The sequence below is a fragment of the Euprymna scolopes genome, chromosome 40, assembly GCF_053919585.1.
Source record: "Euprymna scolopes isolate OS-2025 chromosome 40, ASM5391958v1, whole genome shotgun sequence".
Taxonomy (NCBI): domain Eukaryota; kingdom Metazoa; phylum Mollusca; class Cephalopoda; order Sepiida; family Sepiolidae; genus Euprymna; species Euprymna scolopes.
The window spans coordinates 48,451,832-48,469,334 of NC_136521.1; the positions used below are offsets into that span (position 1 = coordinate 48,451,832).

Consider the following 17,503-nt stretch of genomic DNA (forward strand, 5'->3'; position numbering starts at 1 on the left):
ATGGGGGGGGGGACTAAAACTTGCTGCTATGGTTTCAAATGATCTGAAATACAACAAGAGTAGACTTGATTCCAAATATTTCTCATATGTTATATCTCCCCTCTTTGATTTTCTTGCATAAAAGTAAATTGCACAGTGTATAAGGATTTTTTGATACTGGAGATATTCATAATCGTACCCTATTTCCAAAAGAGGAGAGATGTAACATATGAGATATATTTGGAATCAAGTCTTCCCTTGCTGGTATTTCAGATGATTTGAAATCATAGCAGCGAGTTTTAGTCTCTCCTCCATCAAGGCCAGAGGTTTTGGGGAAATATGTATATAACGAGAGAGAGAGAGAGGGGGGGACAAAAACTGAGCAGTATTCACCTTTGGCAGGTTAAATCAGTTTCTACTGAAGGAGGATGTTTCATGGCAATATCAAATTCATAATCGATCCCCAGCTGATCAGAGAGATGATGATGTAAGGCTTTTGCAGATCTTGCAGGAACATGTCGATGCCTTCTACATACAGCATATATTTTGTAGTAACCAGGCTCAATGTTGTTTAACTTTAGCGAGCTAATAAGAATCATTGTTTAAAGGTGATTAGAGAGAGAGATATATATATATATATATAGAGAGAGAGAGAGAGGGGGGAACAGGCAAACAAAAAGAGACATAATGAGAGAGAGAAAGAGAGAGAAGAGGGAAACAGATTAAAGCGATAGACAGAATGAAAGAGAGAGATAGAGAGAGAGCAGGCAAACAAAAAGAGACATAATGAGATAGAGAGGGAAACAGATTAAAGCGATAGACAGAATGAAAGAGAGAGAGAGAGAGAGGGGGAAACAGATTAAAGCGATAGACAGAATGAAAGAGAGAGAGAGAGGGGGGGGGAAACAGATTAAAACGATAGACAGAATGAAAGAGAGAGAGAGAGAGAGAGGGGGGGGGAAACAGATTAAAACGATAGACAGAATGAGAGAGAGAGAGAGAGAGAGAGAGAGAGAGAGCAGGCAAACAAAAAGAGACATAATGAGATAGAGAGGGAAACAGATTAAAGCGATAGACAGAATGAAAGAGAGAGAGAGAGAGAGAGAGAGAGAGAGAGAGAGAGAGAGCAGGCAAACAAAAAGAGACATAATGAGATAGAGAGGGAAACAGATTAAAGCGATAGACAGAATGAAAGAGAGAGAGAGAGAGAGAGAGAGAGAGAGAGAGAGAGAGAGAGAGAGAGAGAGAGAGAGCAGGCAAACAAAAAGAGACATAATGAGATAGAGAGGGAAACAGATTAAAGCGATAGACAGAATGAAAGAGAGAGAGAGAGAGAGAGAGAGAGAGAGAGAGAGAGAGAGAGAGAGAGAGAGAGAGAAATGGGTTAAAGAGACAGAGACAGAACAAGAGAAGAGGGGAGAGTGGAAGAGAGATATCAGCAGCCCCTGTCTGTACTTTAAATCCCACTTCATCTTAAAGTAAATAAAATTCAAGGATATAAAAAAAAAAAAATGGCTGTCAATATTTCCGGACGCTTTTTTCACAGGTATCGTGTACTGAGTGACATCTATCAACATTTAGAAGGTCTTCTGTTATAGGGTCCACCAGCCCAGTTAAAAAGGCAACACTTGAAGGAAACTACTTGGGAAGCAGAAGACCAGTTTTACCTGGATTTTCTTCCACAGAAAAACACTTTACATCGTCGTCAGAAACTCGGAAATTTGCTATCTTTGGATTTTGGATGAAGTAATCTCATTTTTATTTTTTTTTATTTCTTGGTATTCTTACTTTCTTTCCATTTCAAGGCGGACCTGTATGAGATTGACCCCCCCTCCTAAAAATGCTTTTTTTTAAAAAAAACTTTTTGCTTACCATTATCATAGATTACAGACTTAACTATCATATTAGCAGAAAAAAATTTGATAAAAAATAAATTTGATGACTTTTAAGAAGGGGGTTCACTTTCTCGTTATACTTGCTCCCTGATTTACTGTTCATCTCTACCGACGTGTCACGTGACTAATCACGGTGAGATTTCCTCAAACGGAAAAAACAAAAGCAAAAAAAAAACAAACAATAAAAATAGATAAATGTCTCCTACTGATTCCCGAAATATATATTAAGCGTTTCTTTTTCTTTTTTTTTTTTTTTTTTATTAATTATCAAAGTTTTGACAGTTACATAGACACGAGAACTACGTACACACAGAAAATCTTACCTGTCACGTGACACGTCGGTAAAGAGGTGTACATTAAATTAGGGAGCAAGTAAGTAGAACGTTATAACGAGAAAATGACCCCCCCTTCTTAAAAGTCATTAAGTCTGTAATCTGTGATAATCGTCAGAAATTTTTTTTAAAAGGTGAAAAAAACAAAAAAAAAAACAAACAAAAAAACACATTTTAAGTGGAGGGGGGGAGATCAAATCTTTTGAACTTTGACACCTTGGCCCGCCAAATTTTCGGCTGAAAACCGATTAAAAAGCTTGCCCTCTGTCTGAATACACTTTATGTAATATTTCAAATGTTTAGACCAAAAATTGGCTGAGTAATTTGGTAGAGATCGCAGAGGTCAAATTGTTTTTAACTTTGAGCCCAATTTTGACTCCTTATCATTTATTGTTTTGGGCTCAAATCAAATTAAAAAGAGTCAGCTGTTGTTTTGAGTTGATCATATGAGGATATTTTATGTCCCTTCATAGCATTCATCATAGTTCATCTGTCAATCTCATTGACCCTAATCTTCAAATGGGTTTTTAGCCTTGATAATTGTTGACTCATTACTAAAAAAGAAAACAGAAAAAAAAGTTCCTTGTGAAATCAGTTGATGCGGTTCCCAGACGTGTTTAAAAGCTAGTGTCGAATGCTGACGCTTATACTGAATTCTAAATAAAACCTCATGCTGTACATTTTTTTATTATATTCATTTTTTGCAAGAATTATATTTCAGTAATAAATTACGCGGACTTAACAATAGTGATCTCCTCTCCAATCACCCTGTATATAAGCGTCAATTTTCAGATAAGAAAACACTTAAAATTTTATTGTTTGTTTTTGTTTTTTTACAGCATTTTCGACCATTTTGGAGTTATTTAATGCCGAATCCAGTAATGTTTTTATGCTTCAAATTCTTTATATCTTCAAATATTTATTTGCGGTGTTTGGTTTGGGTCTTTTATAGAAGAAAATTGTTTTTGTTTTTGACTTTTCAGGACATGATTGAGTTTGAAATGGAAAAGAAAAAACACAATAACAATAGCCATGAAATTAACCTATAGCGACATTCCAACAAACATTAATTCTTATCCCATGCTTACTTTTACGTTGTTTAATTACCATTTTTCTCCAACATTTTTACACTAAAAATATGATTGTTTCCATTTCTTTTTTATAAACTAAACATATGAAACATCATTTCCGTTTTACTTCGTTTTGTAGTTGCTTAAAAAAAACTGGAATGGAATTTTAACGTTCCTTTTCGTTCTATGAGTTTTGTAGTTGCTTAAAAAACTGGAATGGAATTTTAACGTTCCTTTTCATTCTATGTTTTCTACTGGGTGAAACGAACCATGGACTTAATCGAATCAAAGGGTTATTTATGCCATTTTTTTTTTTTTTTTTGCTTTTCGCTGTTTTTTTGTTTTTGTTTTTCCGAACATGTTCATCATTTTTTACCCTTATTTTTGCTTTTTTTCCGATTTCTTTTTCAAACAAGTTTTACGTTTTTTTTTTTTTGTTTTTTTTTTTTTTGGCCTTTACAATTTTTTTAAGAAGTTTAACATCTTTTTTTTTTGGAATAATTAAACAGCGTTATTACTTCGCTTATTCTTTACTTTACCCCCCCCCCCTTACACATACACACCTCCAAACACCCGGCCAACGCCGAGTACCCCCGCTAGTTAAGAATATAATGAAAATATTAGATTAAACCTGATACTTAGTAATAAGCGTTTGTTTGGTTGGCTGACGTACACAATAGAGGCCTTCACTCAAAGAGGGTTGAGCTGGCTCTATTCATCCTCACGAGGACCAATCAATCCTGACGATTCAAAATCAACCATTGAGTTATCTATCCATTTGCTATTCCAACAGTGAACTCCATAGAGGGGGTTCCAGGTCAGCTTTATCTGTCATTATCAGCCAGGTTTATTTTTGTCCGGGTGTAATGCTTCAGACCCGATATTCAGTATTCTAATAGACAGACTCTTTGAATCTTACTGCATTTCGATAACACATATAGTTCTTCTAACTTTTTTCATTTAATTTTTTTATTTATTCAATGTAAAGTAGAAAATAATGATAGCCCTTCCTTTTTTTTTCTTCATCAAATTTTAATTAAACTTTCAAAATAATTAATACCATTTCTTTCTTGAGTGGACATTTTAAAAATATTTTTCCCGAATGTAAACTTATTGCCAAGGCAATTTTCAAACAATGAATGCATTAACCAACTAATTTTTGCTAATAATTTTTTCACTCAATATAGATCCATTATCTACAGAATATAACTTCCAGTCATTTCATAGTTTATTTAGTGATGGATGCATTTTCATCTGCTATACCTGCGGATGACCCTTGTAAGTGTCTCTATAGCAAATCATCAGATGTTAATTCATTCATCCAGGTGGGTTTTATGCGTCAATCAGTCATGCGTTATTTATTCTAACCAGGTCTTATGTTCGGTAGCCAAGACTTGATATTCAACATATCATTTTCCGGGATGAGTGCCTCGATGTGTTTGTGTCATGGAGACATTTTTAGAAGGGCTATTATCTCCTGGTCATGGCACCAATGTGTTATTACTACTTTCTAGGAAGAGTGTCTTTGTGTGTCCATATCGTAAGGACATCTCTGGAAGGGCTGTTATGTCCTGGTCACGGCACCAATGCATTACTACTGCTTGACGAGGAGAGTGTCTTGATGTGTCTATATTGTGAGGATGTCTCTGTAAGAGCTGATGAAACATAGGTAATAAAACATCCCCTCTATTAAGAGGTTTTCCGAACTGATTATCTTTTTTGCTTATGATGACGGAAATAAGAGAGAGAGAGAGAGAGAGAGAGAGAGAGAGAGAGAGAGAGAGAGAGACAGAGAGAGAGAGAGAGAGATAAACAGGGAGTAAAAGACATAGATAGAGATAGATATATATATATTAAAACAAAGGGACTGAAATGTCATTGTTTTACAAATCCTGGAATCGGTCTGACCTTTTTTTCCCTATCAGCCTCGATTGCTTTGACACGGCTGGGATTTTATAAACATCTGAGTTAAGATCAAATTTGATTGATAACATATTTTGAAGTCACTATGTTTATAATAACGCAATTGAAATTAAACCTAAGAGGTTTTCCAAACTGATTATCTCTTTTTTGCTTATGATGACGGAAATAAGAGAGAGAGAGAGAGATAAGCAGAGGGAGTAAAAGACATATATATATATATATATATATATATATATATATATATATATATATATATATATATATATATATATAATAAAACAAAGGGACTGAAATGTCATTGTTTTACAAATCCTATTTTTAAGGTAGACATCAGGTTTTTAAATGTCTCATTTTCATTGTGTCGTATTAGTATATAATTACCTTTGTTTATTTTTTTAACAAAAGGAAACAATGGATTCGAATTCATCTCAAGTTATAAAACAACTGATTGTTATTGCATATCTGGCCGTATTACATCTGGGCACAAGTTCAACTCCCGACCCATGCCAAGAAGAGCTAAGCAACAGAACCATTTTTCTACCAGACCCCAACGGCAACTGTTCATCCTTTTACATCTGTACTCGTGGAAGAGCCACCCAACTATCTTGTCGACCAGGTGTCTGGGATAATACGACATCAGCCTGTGTCCCTCGGCATTCGCAATTTGATTCATGTAAGTATAAGGACATCCTAAGTGGGGAGTTATGAGCGAGATGTTTGTTCACATTACATTTGAATTTGTACATGTTGGTATAGTCGATGAAACATAGAGGAGGGAGGGAATTTCAAAAGTAAACAGAAATTGCTAGAGTAAAAAGCTTTCTGGTATCTGGGTAGGTCTACATTAAAGGGGTGGAATGTTGCTGATTGATGTGCTTATCAGGGGTATTTATGTTGAGGAGGCACAGGTGCAGTAAGTTGATTGGAGCACATTCCATTGAAGTACTTACAAAATAAGTATAGCGATGCAACAGGGGATGGAGCTTGGTAGATAGTGTGGGTCCTTTTAGATTAGAGGCTCTTTTCAAGAGCCTGTCTAAGAGGGAGAGACTAGGGGGCTGGTTCGTCAGCCCAGATGTGGCAACAATGTTGAATATTGGCCGATGCAACACCGAAAAATATCAGATGTATGTGCACGCACACACAATGCCAGAGATTGGCCAATTGCTGAGTGATGATATCAACCTACATTCTGATTGAGAGTTGGCGGTCCTGGAAAATGATTTAAAAACGGAAACAATGGGACATCCTACATTCTTGATCAGGGTTGTCTAAAGTGGCCGTTATGCTCAAACTGTGTTTGTAACAGTTCAAATCTCTCTCGAACCCCCACGCCGTCAAGCACCATCGAAAAGGTATAAACAAACAAAAATAAACAAATCTGGGTCCGCATTTTTTTTTTCTTTTTTAACAAAAGCATTTATTACCGTTACTCTTCCATCTTGGCACGACTTAAAAAGTCTCTTGCTGCCACATGTCCATCTAGCCTGGTTCACGTTTCTCCTTCTTCTGACTGTATACCATCACAGCCAGCCATTTCTCATCCTCGTCTTTACACATCAATTTTCTTCAACTCACACTTTTCTTCCCTCCCACGTCCATCTAACCTGACTGCATTTCTCTTTCTTCCGACCACATGCTGGCAACAGCTGACCCATTCTTGCCTTTCAGTACATGTCCATCTCATTCGGCATAGACTGTTTTCTTCTCCCTTCATTTTACCCTTCCGTCTCCTTTGGTGCTGACTTTGGTATCCTTTTTTTCTTGTTGTCCTTTTTCTTTTGCACCAGCATGCACATACTTCCTAATTTGCGTATGCGTTCAAACACTGCTCCTGCTGCTAATACAACAATCGCTTGCCATCTATTCTTCAGCTGCTGCTGATCTTTTTATACGCACTCATATGCGCTCTGTTAACGCTGGAATTGCATAAAACGCAAAACAAAAGAACAACCAGCATCCCAATCGAAAGAGCAACAGAGAGATCAACTGAGAGTCGACAGTGGTAAAACAGTGATGACATTTCACTGCACACCACAATACCGACCACTTCGTCACTTCACGGCTCATTCATCTATTGTCATATTAAAACTAACTGCACGTATAAGGTTTAACCTGCATTTAACAAAGGTGCAACCAGAAATTATATAGACATTACGAACACATAAGACAAGCTGTTATATATACCAGTTATATAGACCCAAGTATATAATAACAATACTGGACAGAGGGTTGCTTTGTAGACATATAAGATACTGGCAGGTGTGAGAATTTTTCTATAGGTAGACGGAATTCACTTTCTTTGCAGCAGACTTGGCATTATCTCCTATGTATTTGTTTCAGTTCAAACTGATATAAAGGTTGACAGTTTTAATATCTTGCTTCCATCTGGGAATTTACTTTCAAGGTTGAACGCAAAAAAGTGTATTAATTAACCAATTCATTCATTTTCTGCTAAATGAATAACATACTAGCATAATCACGTTGACACATCGTTTCCCGTTAGATCACCGAAGTTAAGCAACATTAAGCCTGGTCAGTACTAAAATGGGTGACCGTTTGGGATCTCCAGGTGCTGTATGTGCTCTCTGTTTATCTTGCCATTGTTTCCAGTTTACCTGGACATCTTACCATGGGACTCAAGCAGTGCTAATTCAGAAGAGGAATGGTTGAGGATTACGTAACCCTTGCCTCACAAATCCACGTGCAGCTACCCTTACAGGTGGTATCCATTGTCTCTTGAGATTGAATGGAGGCATCGAACATCCTAGACTTTTTAGTCTATTAAAACAGACAAAAGTTACAGCCCGTTGATGTAGAATGTTTGCATTATGCCAAATTGATTGTTAACTTTTGTTAAATTTTGTTAAATTGTGTTAAATTTTGTTAAATTTTGTTAAATTTTGCTTATTTTTACATTAAATACTAATCTAATGTATTAAAAGCTATATGTCTGTCTGTCTGTCTCCATATTTTCAAACTCTATCTCCTCCGAAACTAAAATTCGTAGAGCAGCATTAGGGATATTAAATGATTGGATTTTTTACAGGCTGTACTTTCATAGGTCTTTAGCCGGTTAAATTTTTTAAGGGGTCAAAAATGGGTCAACATTGAAAAAAAAAAAACGTTATTATACCTTTTGTACATTCATCTTAGTTTATTTTAATTAAAATTTTTAATCAGTTCATATGTGTGTCACGTTGGTACAGTGGTAACGTTACCAGCTTTGAATGCTAGTTTCGATTTTGATTCTAGCTGATGGCACCCAAATACTTTTTTTTAAAAAACTTTTTAAATCATGACTCTATAATAATGTTTGTGAAATGTGGATAAATTAAAATATCATATTTAAGCGTATTTTACGCCTAGGCAAAGTCCATATTAATCCCTTTTGTTCGCTGCAGCTTATCATAATAAAGGTCCATATAAAATGGTTTTACCGATGATAGATAAATTAAAATAACGGTTTCGATTATCGATTATCAGTAATTATCGGGGGCATTCTGAGACAAAACTTAACCCAGACTTATATATTAAAGTTCTGTAAATGTTAAAGAAAATCTGTTCAGCCGTTTCGGAGTCTATAAGGAACGAAAACACACACACACACACACACACACACACAAAGTTGCATTTATATAATTGTAGAGATAATTGTAAAGATTTTAGTTTTACTCGTAGCTTAAAATTAATAAATATTCATCATTTTATTATAAGTATCAGTATTGCATAACTAGCTTCAGTGGCGTAGCAAATATTTTGCCACGCGGGCGATCGAAAGATTTGCTTTTTCTCCCCGCCCCCCACCGACCCTTCTGACCGTTGATAATCCGTTATCGGCAAGAAGGTAAATAATGCGTTTTTTTTTTAATTATGAACATCAAATATATATATTTCAGGTAGTGATGACCGCAAGAATGAAAGTTCCACCTGTCTTGAGGGTAACGCTGCACTCACTTCACACCGTACCAATTGTGCACAATATTACGATTGCCAACTCCGTGATTCATTCACTGGCCAATGGGAACCTCGCCTTGTCGAATGTCCTTATCCGATGTTATTCAACAATGTGACGAGTAGATGTGAACCCTACCGATTTGTGGCGTGTGGATTGCGCTATGAGCCTAAACAACCATGTAAGTATATTTTTATTAAAGTCCATCCATCCATGCTTCCATTCAGTCTCGAAAGACAAAGGATACCCCTTAGGGGCAGTAGCACGTGTAATTGTGAGGCAAGAGTTGTGCAATCCACAACCTAACCTCTCCTGAATCGATACTGTTTGAGTCCAGTGGCAAGGAGAAGACCAAGACGACTGGAAACAATGCCGAGATAAGCGGAGAGCACATACAGCACTTGAAAGTCCCAAATGGTCACCCATTTAGTACTGACCAGGTTCAATCTTGCTTAACTTCGGTGATCCAGCAGGAACCGGTGTGTCAGTGTGATTATGCCGTACTATTTTATTAAAATATTGTGTTCTATATATATAAAGGATGTCCAAAAAGTCACTGTAGAGTTGAAGAAAGAAACTTCGTAGATTACATGAACAAAGCTTCTTTCTTAGAACTGCACGCCTGTAGAACTCTGTTCCGTCTGCTTGCTTCCCACCTGACTACAATCTGGATGTCTTCAAGTCCAACGTAAACAAATTCCTGATGAACCGCCCACTTAAGTAGATATTTTTATTAAACCCCCACACTAACGTACTTTACATGCAATAACCCTTATCCCTGAGTGGCTTCCGGGCCTTGATAAGTGGTGATCAACTTGTAAAAAAAAAAAAAAAAAAAAAAATCTTTGTCATTTTAATGATTTGTTTTCTTTATTTCTCTATTTCAAACATTTTACAGATAATATTTTGGGAATTAACTGTGGATAAGTATAACATTGAACAATGTACGCAAGTTGTAAAATTATTTTACCAAAATGAAGGTCAAGTTCAGTGATTTTTTGGACACCATTTATATATATATATATATATATATATATATATATATATATATATATATATATATATATATATATATATATACGTCTAAATAAAAATTAGGCGACTTTCTAAGAACACCGAATCTCCGAGGCGGAGGCCTTAATTTTAATATCGTTTAAAAAATCAACAACAAAAACTATGTAAACAGATAAACGATAAAAACTAAACAGTAAATTGTCTATGGCATTATAGCGTAATGGGTTAGGGTGCTGGACTGAAATACATAATCCCAACAACAGTCAAGCTATGCTGAAGGACTCTGAAACTGTTTTTAAAAATAATAAAATAAATAAATAATACGTCCAAATAAAAAATAGGCGACTTTCTAAGAAGAACACCGGATCTCCAAGGTGGAGACGTTAACCTTAATACAGCTTAAAAAAATCAACAACAAAAACTATATATCATTCAACCACAGTAGTGGTTGAATATATGCTTAAGTCCGAAATTGAATGAATCGAGATACATTCAAACCCCCACCACTAATTCCGTTCGCAACCAAATTTCAAACAGGTTATATAGTTGGATAGAACACCTCATTAGCTACATTTTGAAAAAAAAAATTCGAAAATTGGTTCAGTAGAAAATAAGTTACAACAAAATATGTGGGTTCACAAACACTTTTTTTATTTTGCATAACTTTTTTTGTATATAAATATTTTTTACTGCGATTTTGCCAATATGACATGTTAGCGTAACGGTTAGAGTACCGGGGGTTCAATCCCGTGTATCGTTTTTTTTTTTTATAATTAAAAAACCGAACTTTTTTTTTAATAACTAATTTTTTTTTTAACTCTCCTTATCATTTTATAGCAAAAAATGGTGAATTTATCGATTAAAAATATTAGTGAATTCTATGATATACATATTCTTTGAATGAACTCAAATTTTTCGTTATCACATTTGATGAAAAATGTAGTCCCATTTTGGCAATGCGTTTGACCAATGATGCTTTTGAACCCGCGACCAGCACTGCGATGTCATCAGCAACAGCCAAGGCATAAATATTCCTATTTCTAAACTCCTTTAAAAGAGGATTCAGCATACAGTTCCATAATAAAGGTGATAAAATCCCACTTTGGGGGTTTCATTTAACTACTTCCCTTTTAACAGTTGCCCTCAGTAGTTCTACTTGAACTGTTCTGTGCCTCACCATATACTCAATCCATCGGATGAGTACTGGTGGCACATTGAGTTCTCGTAGCGACTTGAACATACTACTGAAGGGTATGTTGTCAAAAGCTCCAACGATGTCTAAAAAGACACCGAGTGCCATCTTCTTTTTTGTTAGTTTACGCTCTATACAGATCACGAATTCATGAACCGCAGTCTCGGTAGAGACCCTGGCTCGGAACTACTGTGATTGAATGATAAATATTGCATAAATGTGTGTTTGAGAGCTAATTTCTTTTTTGACAATCATTAATAAATATTATAAATTTATATATTAATACAATAGCAATGTCTGGAAAAATCATGGATTATATGGAAAAATGCGTGCATGAAAAGTAATATTCTTAAGATTTTATTAAACCTGGAAAAGTAAAGGACAAGAAATTCAACCTGGAAAAGTAAAGAACAAGATATTCTAGCAAAATAAAAAATAAGAATTTTTTAGACTTAAAATATTGCAGCTAAAAATAAAATTTGAATATTGATAAATATTTTATTTATTATTTGCATATGTTTTTGTTTATTGTTGAGTTAGAAAGAATTAAATGATCCTAATTATGATATAATAAAATTATTAATTTTTATGTAAATTATAAAATTATTAATTCCATCAACTAACTAACTAATGAATTAATTTTATTCAAACAATTTTCACTACATAAATATATGCAAATAATAGGGGGGAAATAAGTTCAATCCAGCGACTGACACCCTTTCTAATCTTAAGAATATTACTTTTCATGCGCGCATTTTTTCATATAATATATATATTTATAAACCAAGTTAAAGGTATTCAGGAGATAAAATTCATTAATTAAAATGAGGTTACTAAGAGTTCTCAATAAAAAAAAGCAAAATATAATATTTTTATTTATATAGACAAATATTATATTGTCGCTACACTGGACATAGTAATGTCTCGGACAAATTGGTTTGCAAGAAACCAAAAGTCACTCGTCAGGTGATGTAAAAATGTTTATTTGCCACTGAAGGCATCTGGTTCAAAAATGGAAGAAGTGAAATATACATTTTTTTATTTATAGAAATAAAATATTAAAACGCTAAAATTTAAGTGCGTGAGGTGACATCTAGTGACATTTTAGACTCAAAATAGAAGGCGGTAAAGGGAAAGAGAGTGTCAAGATTTAAACGGAAAGAGCAGACAGAGATAAAATTGGAATAAAAAGAGAAAGGAAGGGACAGCGAAACAGAGAAAGAAAAAATAGAAAAAGAACAGAAAGATGGAAGAAGGAAGAAGGGGTCAGCATGATTACATTACACTACTATAAGGAGTGAGGGGATGAAAACATTAAAGGTTAAGAGATAACGTGTCAAAGAAAGGAAGAGGTCGACGTAAGGGGCGTGGATAAACGCGCAAACGTGTCTTTTATGTATGCTCGTCATGCAGCGCTGGTACTAATGATAAAATGATGGATATCTCCGCATAGATGCATTTTTAAGGTTTGCGAAAATATATGCTCATATTACATAGGTTTATACAGTTATTCAATCATTAAAAAAATAATAATAATAAAAATACATTTTAAAAGAATTTGAATCGGTAATTGTATCGAATCTGAAACTTAGAACAGAGTCGGTAGTTGTACTGGGACCAGTCGAAAACATTGGAATCGTTCCATTATTAATATATATATATATATATATATATATATATATATATATATATATATATATATATGTGTGTGTGTGTGTGTGTGTGTGTGTGTGTGTGTGTTTGCATATACCTGTTATGTGAGCATTCCTTTTTTTACAGGGGAACATTTTACATTATACCGTCGATGCAACGTAAAATGTTCCCCTGTAAAATTCTTTTTTTTTTATCTAAAGACTATGTTTAAGATCCTCAAGCCCAAATATCAGCTGACGTCATATTGTAAACAAACACAGAAGGAATTTGATGAACGACATTATCATCATTATCTTCATATATAATATTTTCATTGTAGAAATTCCCCTCTGGACGAAAGTACACTAGGTTTGTTCCAGCAGATGCCACATACAAATTTATTGGGGTTAGACTATTAGCCACTCTATATTATGTAACTTTTCAACGCCATTTTACACACATTTATTCGTTATAGTAAAATCCTACATTACATCTTAGGAGCAGCAGCATCACAGTCGGAATCATCTATAGGAAAAGTAGTTGCTATTTTTCCCTCTAAATAAAAAGTACTCCTACTGCTCCTAGTCAACATCGGGAGGTATTTTGCATTTTGAACAGATATGGTGTTGCATCCTTATTATCTGATTTATATACTTACATACATGGCATAATCTTTTTATTTCCTGATTCCGAAAATAATGATTTCTCCCTTCTCACATAGAGCCTAATCTCAATGGCAGAGAACTGACTATTCGTTTATTCCAGAATATAAATCTTCATACAAAAACGAATGCTGAGATTTATAAACATGGCTCCCCTTGTATAGACATGAGGCAATCCTTTTAAATAAAATACCCTAAATACAAACATATTAACACATCGGAACATGTTCATAAGGAAAGAGTGCTTTTATTTTTACATTAAATATGCCGTACATGTAAACCTTTCTAATACAGCTACGCTAGTGTGCTATATCTTTTGTGTTTACATACACCGCACATACTGTTTTCCGACACATGGTCACATGCTGATATCCCTTATTTCTTCTTTCTTTTCTAAAAGTTAGATAAACTTTACTTCTTTTTTTTTTTAAGTACGATTGACTAAAATTCTTTCTTTATCTGCTAAATAAAAAATTAAAACAACCGATTGCATGATTATTACAGTCGAGACCGGAGTTTTTGTGATTTGGGAGCCTTTAAACTGTCTAAAACGTTTGAGTTCTTCTTCCTTTTCTAACATTTACATAAACCTGTCTTTTTTCTTAAAGTACGACTGACTAAAATTCGTTTTCTTTCACCGCCAACTGGGCGGTTCTTTGCAAGGAGGAATCATTTTATGCATTGATATTTTTGCAAAGTCATTTATGAATCGTGATACGTACGTTTTAAAAGCGTTATTTTGAAGGCCTGTAACATTGTAAGTTCGCCATAGGCCAATCGACTAAAGTGCCTCCTTTTATTAATCTCCTTTTCCTCTTAGCGTTACACGTTCGCACCTACCTACTGTGGCTAATTTTCTTTTTCTTTTTAAGATTCTAACCGTCCCTTTAAGTGCTATTGTTTGTATTTCTCTTGCACTTGGTTCACCAGGTATATTCGCCATATACCTTCATAAGATTCCAGTTTCTTTTCATGTCATACATAAGTCCTTGGTATTTTGTTATTTTCTCCCTCTCTGCTCTGTTAAGACCAGCATCATTAGGGATGCTTACTTCAACTAGGGTTGCTACTTTCTCCCTCTTGTCCCATATCACTATGCCAGGCTTAATAGCCCCATTTTCTAGGTATGTAGCTGTAGGAATTTCGTAGTCATAGTGGATGGTGTATGGCTTATTTCCACCTATACTTTCTGGTAAACATGTTCCCAAGACTGTGTGTGACATGTGTTCCAATGTGGGAACGTTGCTAGATAAAATCTTAATATTGTTTTTAAATATTGTTCTTGTATTGAGTAAGATAAAAATCATGTAAAATGTCTTTCTTGTTTACCGCAGGTGAATATCAGGCCAATAAGTGTAATTCTGTCGGAGCCAACATCTGCGAACCGTGCTCTAAAAGATTTCCATCCTGTGCCGAACTTGAGGATGGTCTGCAGCCATGGCCAGAAAAGGAATGGACAGCCATGTTCATGACCTGCAAGGATGAACGTGTCCTCACAAGGGGGAAGTGCCCGTCACCAGCTGGACGTGAGGGGATTTTTCACCCGAGACTCAGGTTTTGTGTCTCCATCCTGGTCGATGAGAGTTAGGAGTGAAGGTTTGGAAAAGAAAATACGCACATAGCTACCTAAACACACCACACATACACACATATGCACATACACGCACAATCACATAAAGGTAGATGAACACTCAACTAGACACGCACTCACACAAAGGTACATACGCACTCACACTCTCACAAGCACAGACAAAATGCATGCACACACAATACATGGATTCTCACAAACACAAAGGTACATGAACACCCCCCCCACACACACACATACAAAGGTACATACACACACATAATTACACACACACAGACAAAATACATGCACTCACAAACACAAATGTACTTGAACACTCAAACACGCACACACATTCACACAACGGTAAATACACACACAAACACACACACACACATACAAAGGTACATACACACACATAATTACACACACACAGACAAAATACATGCACTCACAAACACAAACGTATATGAACACTCAAACATGCACACATATTCACGCAATCGTAAATACACACACAAACACACACACACACACACACATACAAAGGTACATACACACACATAATTACACACACACAGACAAAATACATGCACTCACAAATACAAACGTACATGAACACTCAAACACGCACACACGTTCACGCAACGGTAAATACACACACACACACACGCACACACACACACACACACTCATACAAAGGTACATACACACACATAATTAAACACACAGACAAAATACATGCACTCACAAACACAAACGTACACACGTTCACACAACGGTAAATACACACACGCGCGCGATTGTACATGTAGTGCCAGACACATGGGTTCATGCAGACAGCAGGACACTACATGGAAATCACATTTGTTGACACATCAATCCCCATGAAATCAACAAAGTTAAGCAAGGTTGAGCTTGGCAAGAAATGAGAGGATTGTGGAATTAGTCAAAGATTTTCAGAAAGAATAAGAGACAGACTTGGAGTCTTAAGAATTTTAAGAGTCACATTTTATAATCTCCAAAGATTCAACCGACAGTTTGAATATGTGAAGACTTTAAAATTCACTTCAATTCAAGTGGTGTCCTACTTGGTAAAGGTATTAACGACCATGACCCTCCATCTGTTTCTCTCTCGCGAGACATTCATGAATTCATTGTTGCTCATAATTTTTTAAATTGCCCAGATGTTCAGACGGTCAACGTACGTTTCTTGCTGACACCATCGGTATATTCTTTAGATACACAGAAAAACCAATATGCATACATGAAATTATATTGGAATGAATAATCTGAGAGTTTTGGATCTTCATAATTTTCAATTTTAGAAAGTTATTTATGTTTTTAGAAAACTGATGATTCATTCAATCCAAATTTCTTTTCTAGTCATCAGAAAAAAAATTTCACATATTTTTTTATGACCGACATTTTTTTTTTTAATAAAGTTAATTGTAAAACCACATTAATTTTCAAATCATATTTCGTTTCAACTAGTTATTTTTTTGGTGGGGGGCACTCATCAGAAAGTCAAATCAGTTCGGTTCGATGTGACTCTGCGACTGGAATAATTTAAAGATAAAACCTGAGTGGGGGCGGTGACATATATGAAGCCATGATTGGTCTAACAGATCATGTGATAGATTATACAGCGTGGAACGATAAATTTGTCGCCTTAAAGAAAACAATATTACAGCTTTATTTTAAAACTTTTATTAAAGCAATCAATTCAGGTAACTTGATTATATAGCAGAGATGACATCTATTCAATGTAGTGGCCTTCAGCCTGAATCACTGTCTCGATACAAGTCCGGCATTGGGAGCATGCCTTTTCCACAAGCTCCGGCAGGAACTCAGCGAATATTAAGCAGATGGAGGCTAGTTTTGGTGTTGCGGGATGTCATGTTCGTGATGTTCTCGATGTATGACCAAACGAAGTAGTCCAGTGGGTTTAGGTCGGAGGAAGATGAGGGGCCAGTGAGAGAAGGATACGATGTCGTAGCACTCCTTCTGAAACCTACCTGGGTCTCTTTGGACTTGCGGGCTGGTGCTGAGTTCTGCTACCGCACCCAAGGTCTGCCAGCGGCCACCTGATTGCACCAGGAGGTTCACCACACTCTTCATCACATCCAGGTACACTGTGGTGTTGACTTTCAAGCCAACTTTGAAGATGTGAGGTAGCATGATGTGACCCTCAATGAAAACCACACCAAAGACTATAATCATAGCTGGAAACTTTGTTGAGTTGTGTCATCAAGCGTTGAACCGTCCAGATTTGTATTTTG

The 17,503-nt window shown here is 35.6% G+C and overlaps 1 protein-coding gene across 1 annotated transcript in view; it reads left to right on the plus strand.

The window, feature by feature from the left end:
* LOC145265552 (uncharacterized) overlaps positions 1 to 16,689 on the plus strand; it is a 103,884-nt gene extending 87,195 nt beyond the window's left edge. Inside the window, exons 2-4 of the mRNA XM_080121517.1 lie at positions 5,605 to 5,872; positions 9,099 to 9,335; positions 14,989 to 16,689. Of these exons, the coding sequence (XP_079977643.1) occupies positions 5,611 to 5,872; positions 9,099 to 9,335; positions 14,989 to 15,242 (753 nt within the window). The 5' untranslated portion in view covers positions 5,605 to 5,610 and the 3' untranslated portion in view covers positions 15,243 to 16,689. The remainder of the gene's footprint in view (positions 1 to 5,604; positions 5,873 to 9,098; positions 9,336 to 14,988) is intronic.
* Positions 16,690 to 17,503: the final 814 nt, after the last annotated feature.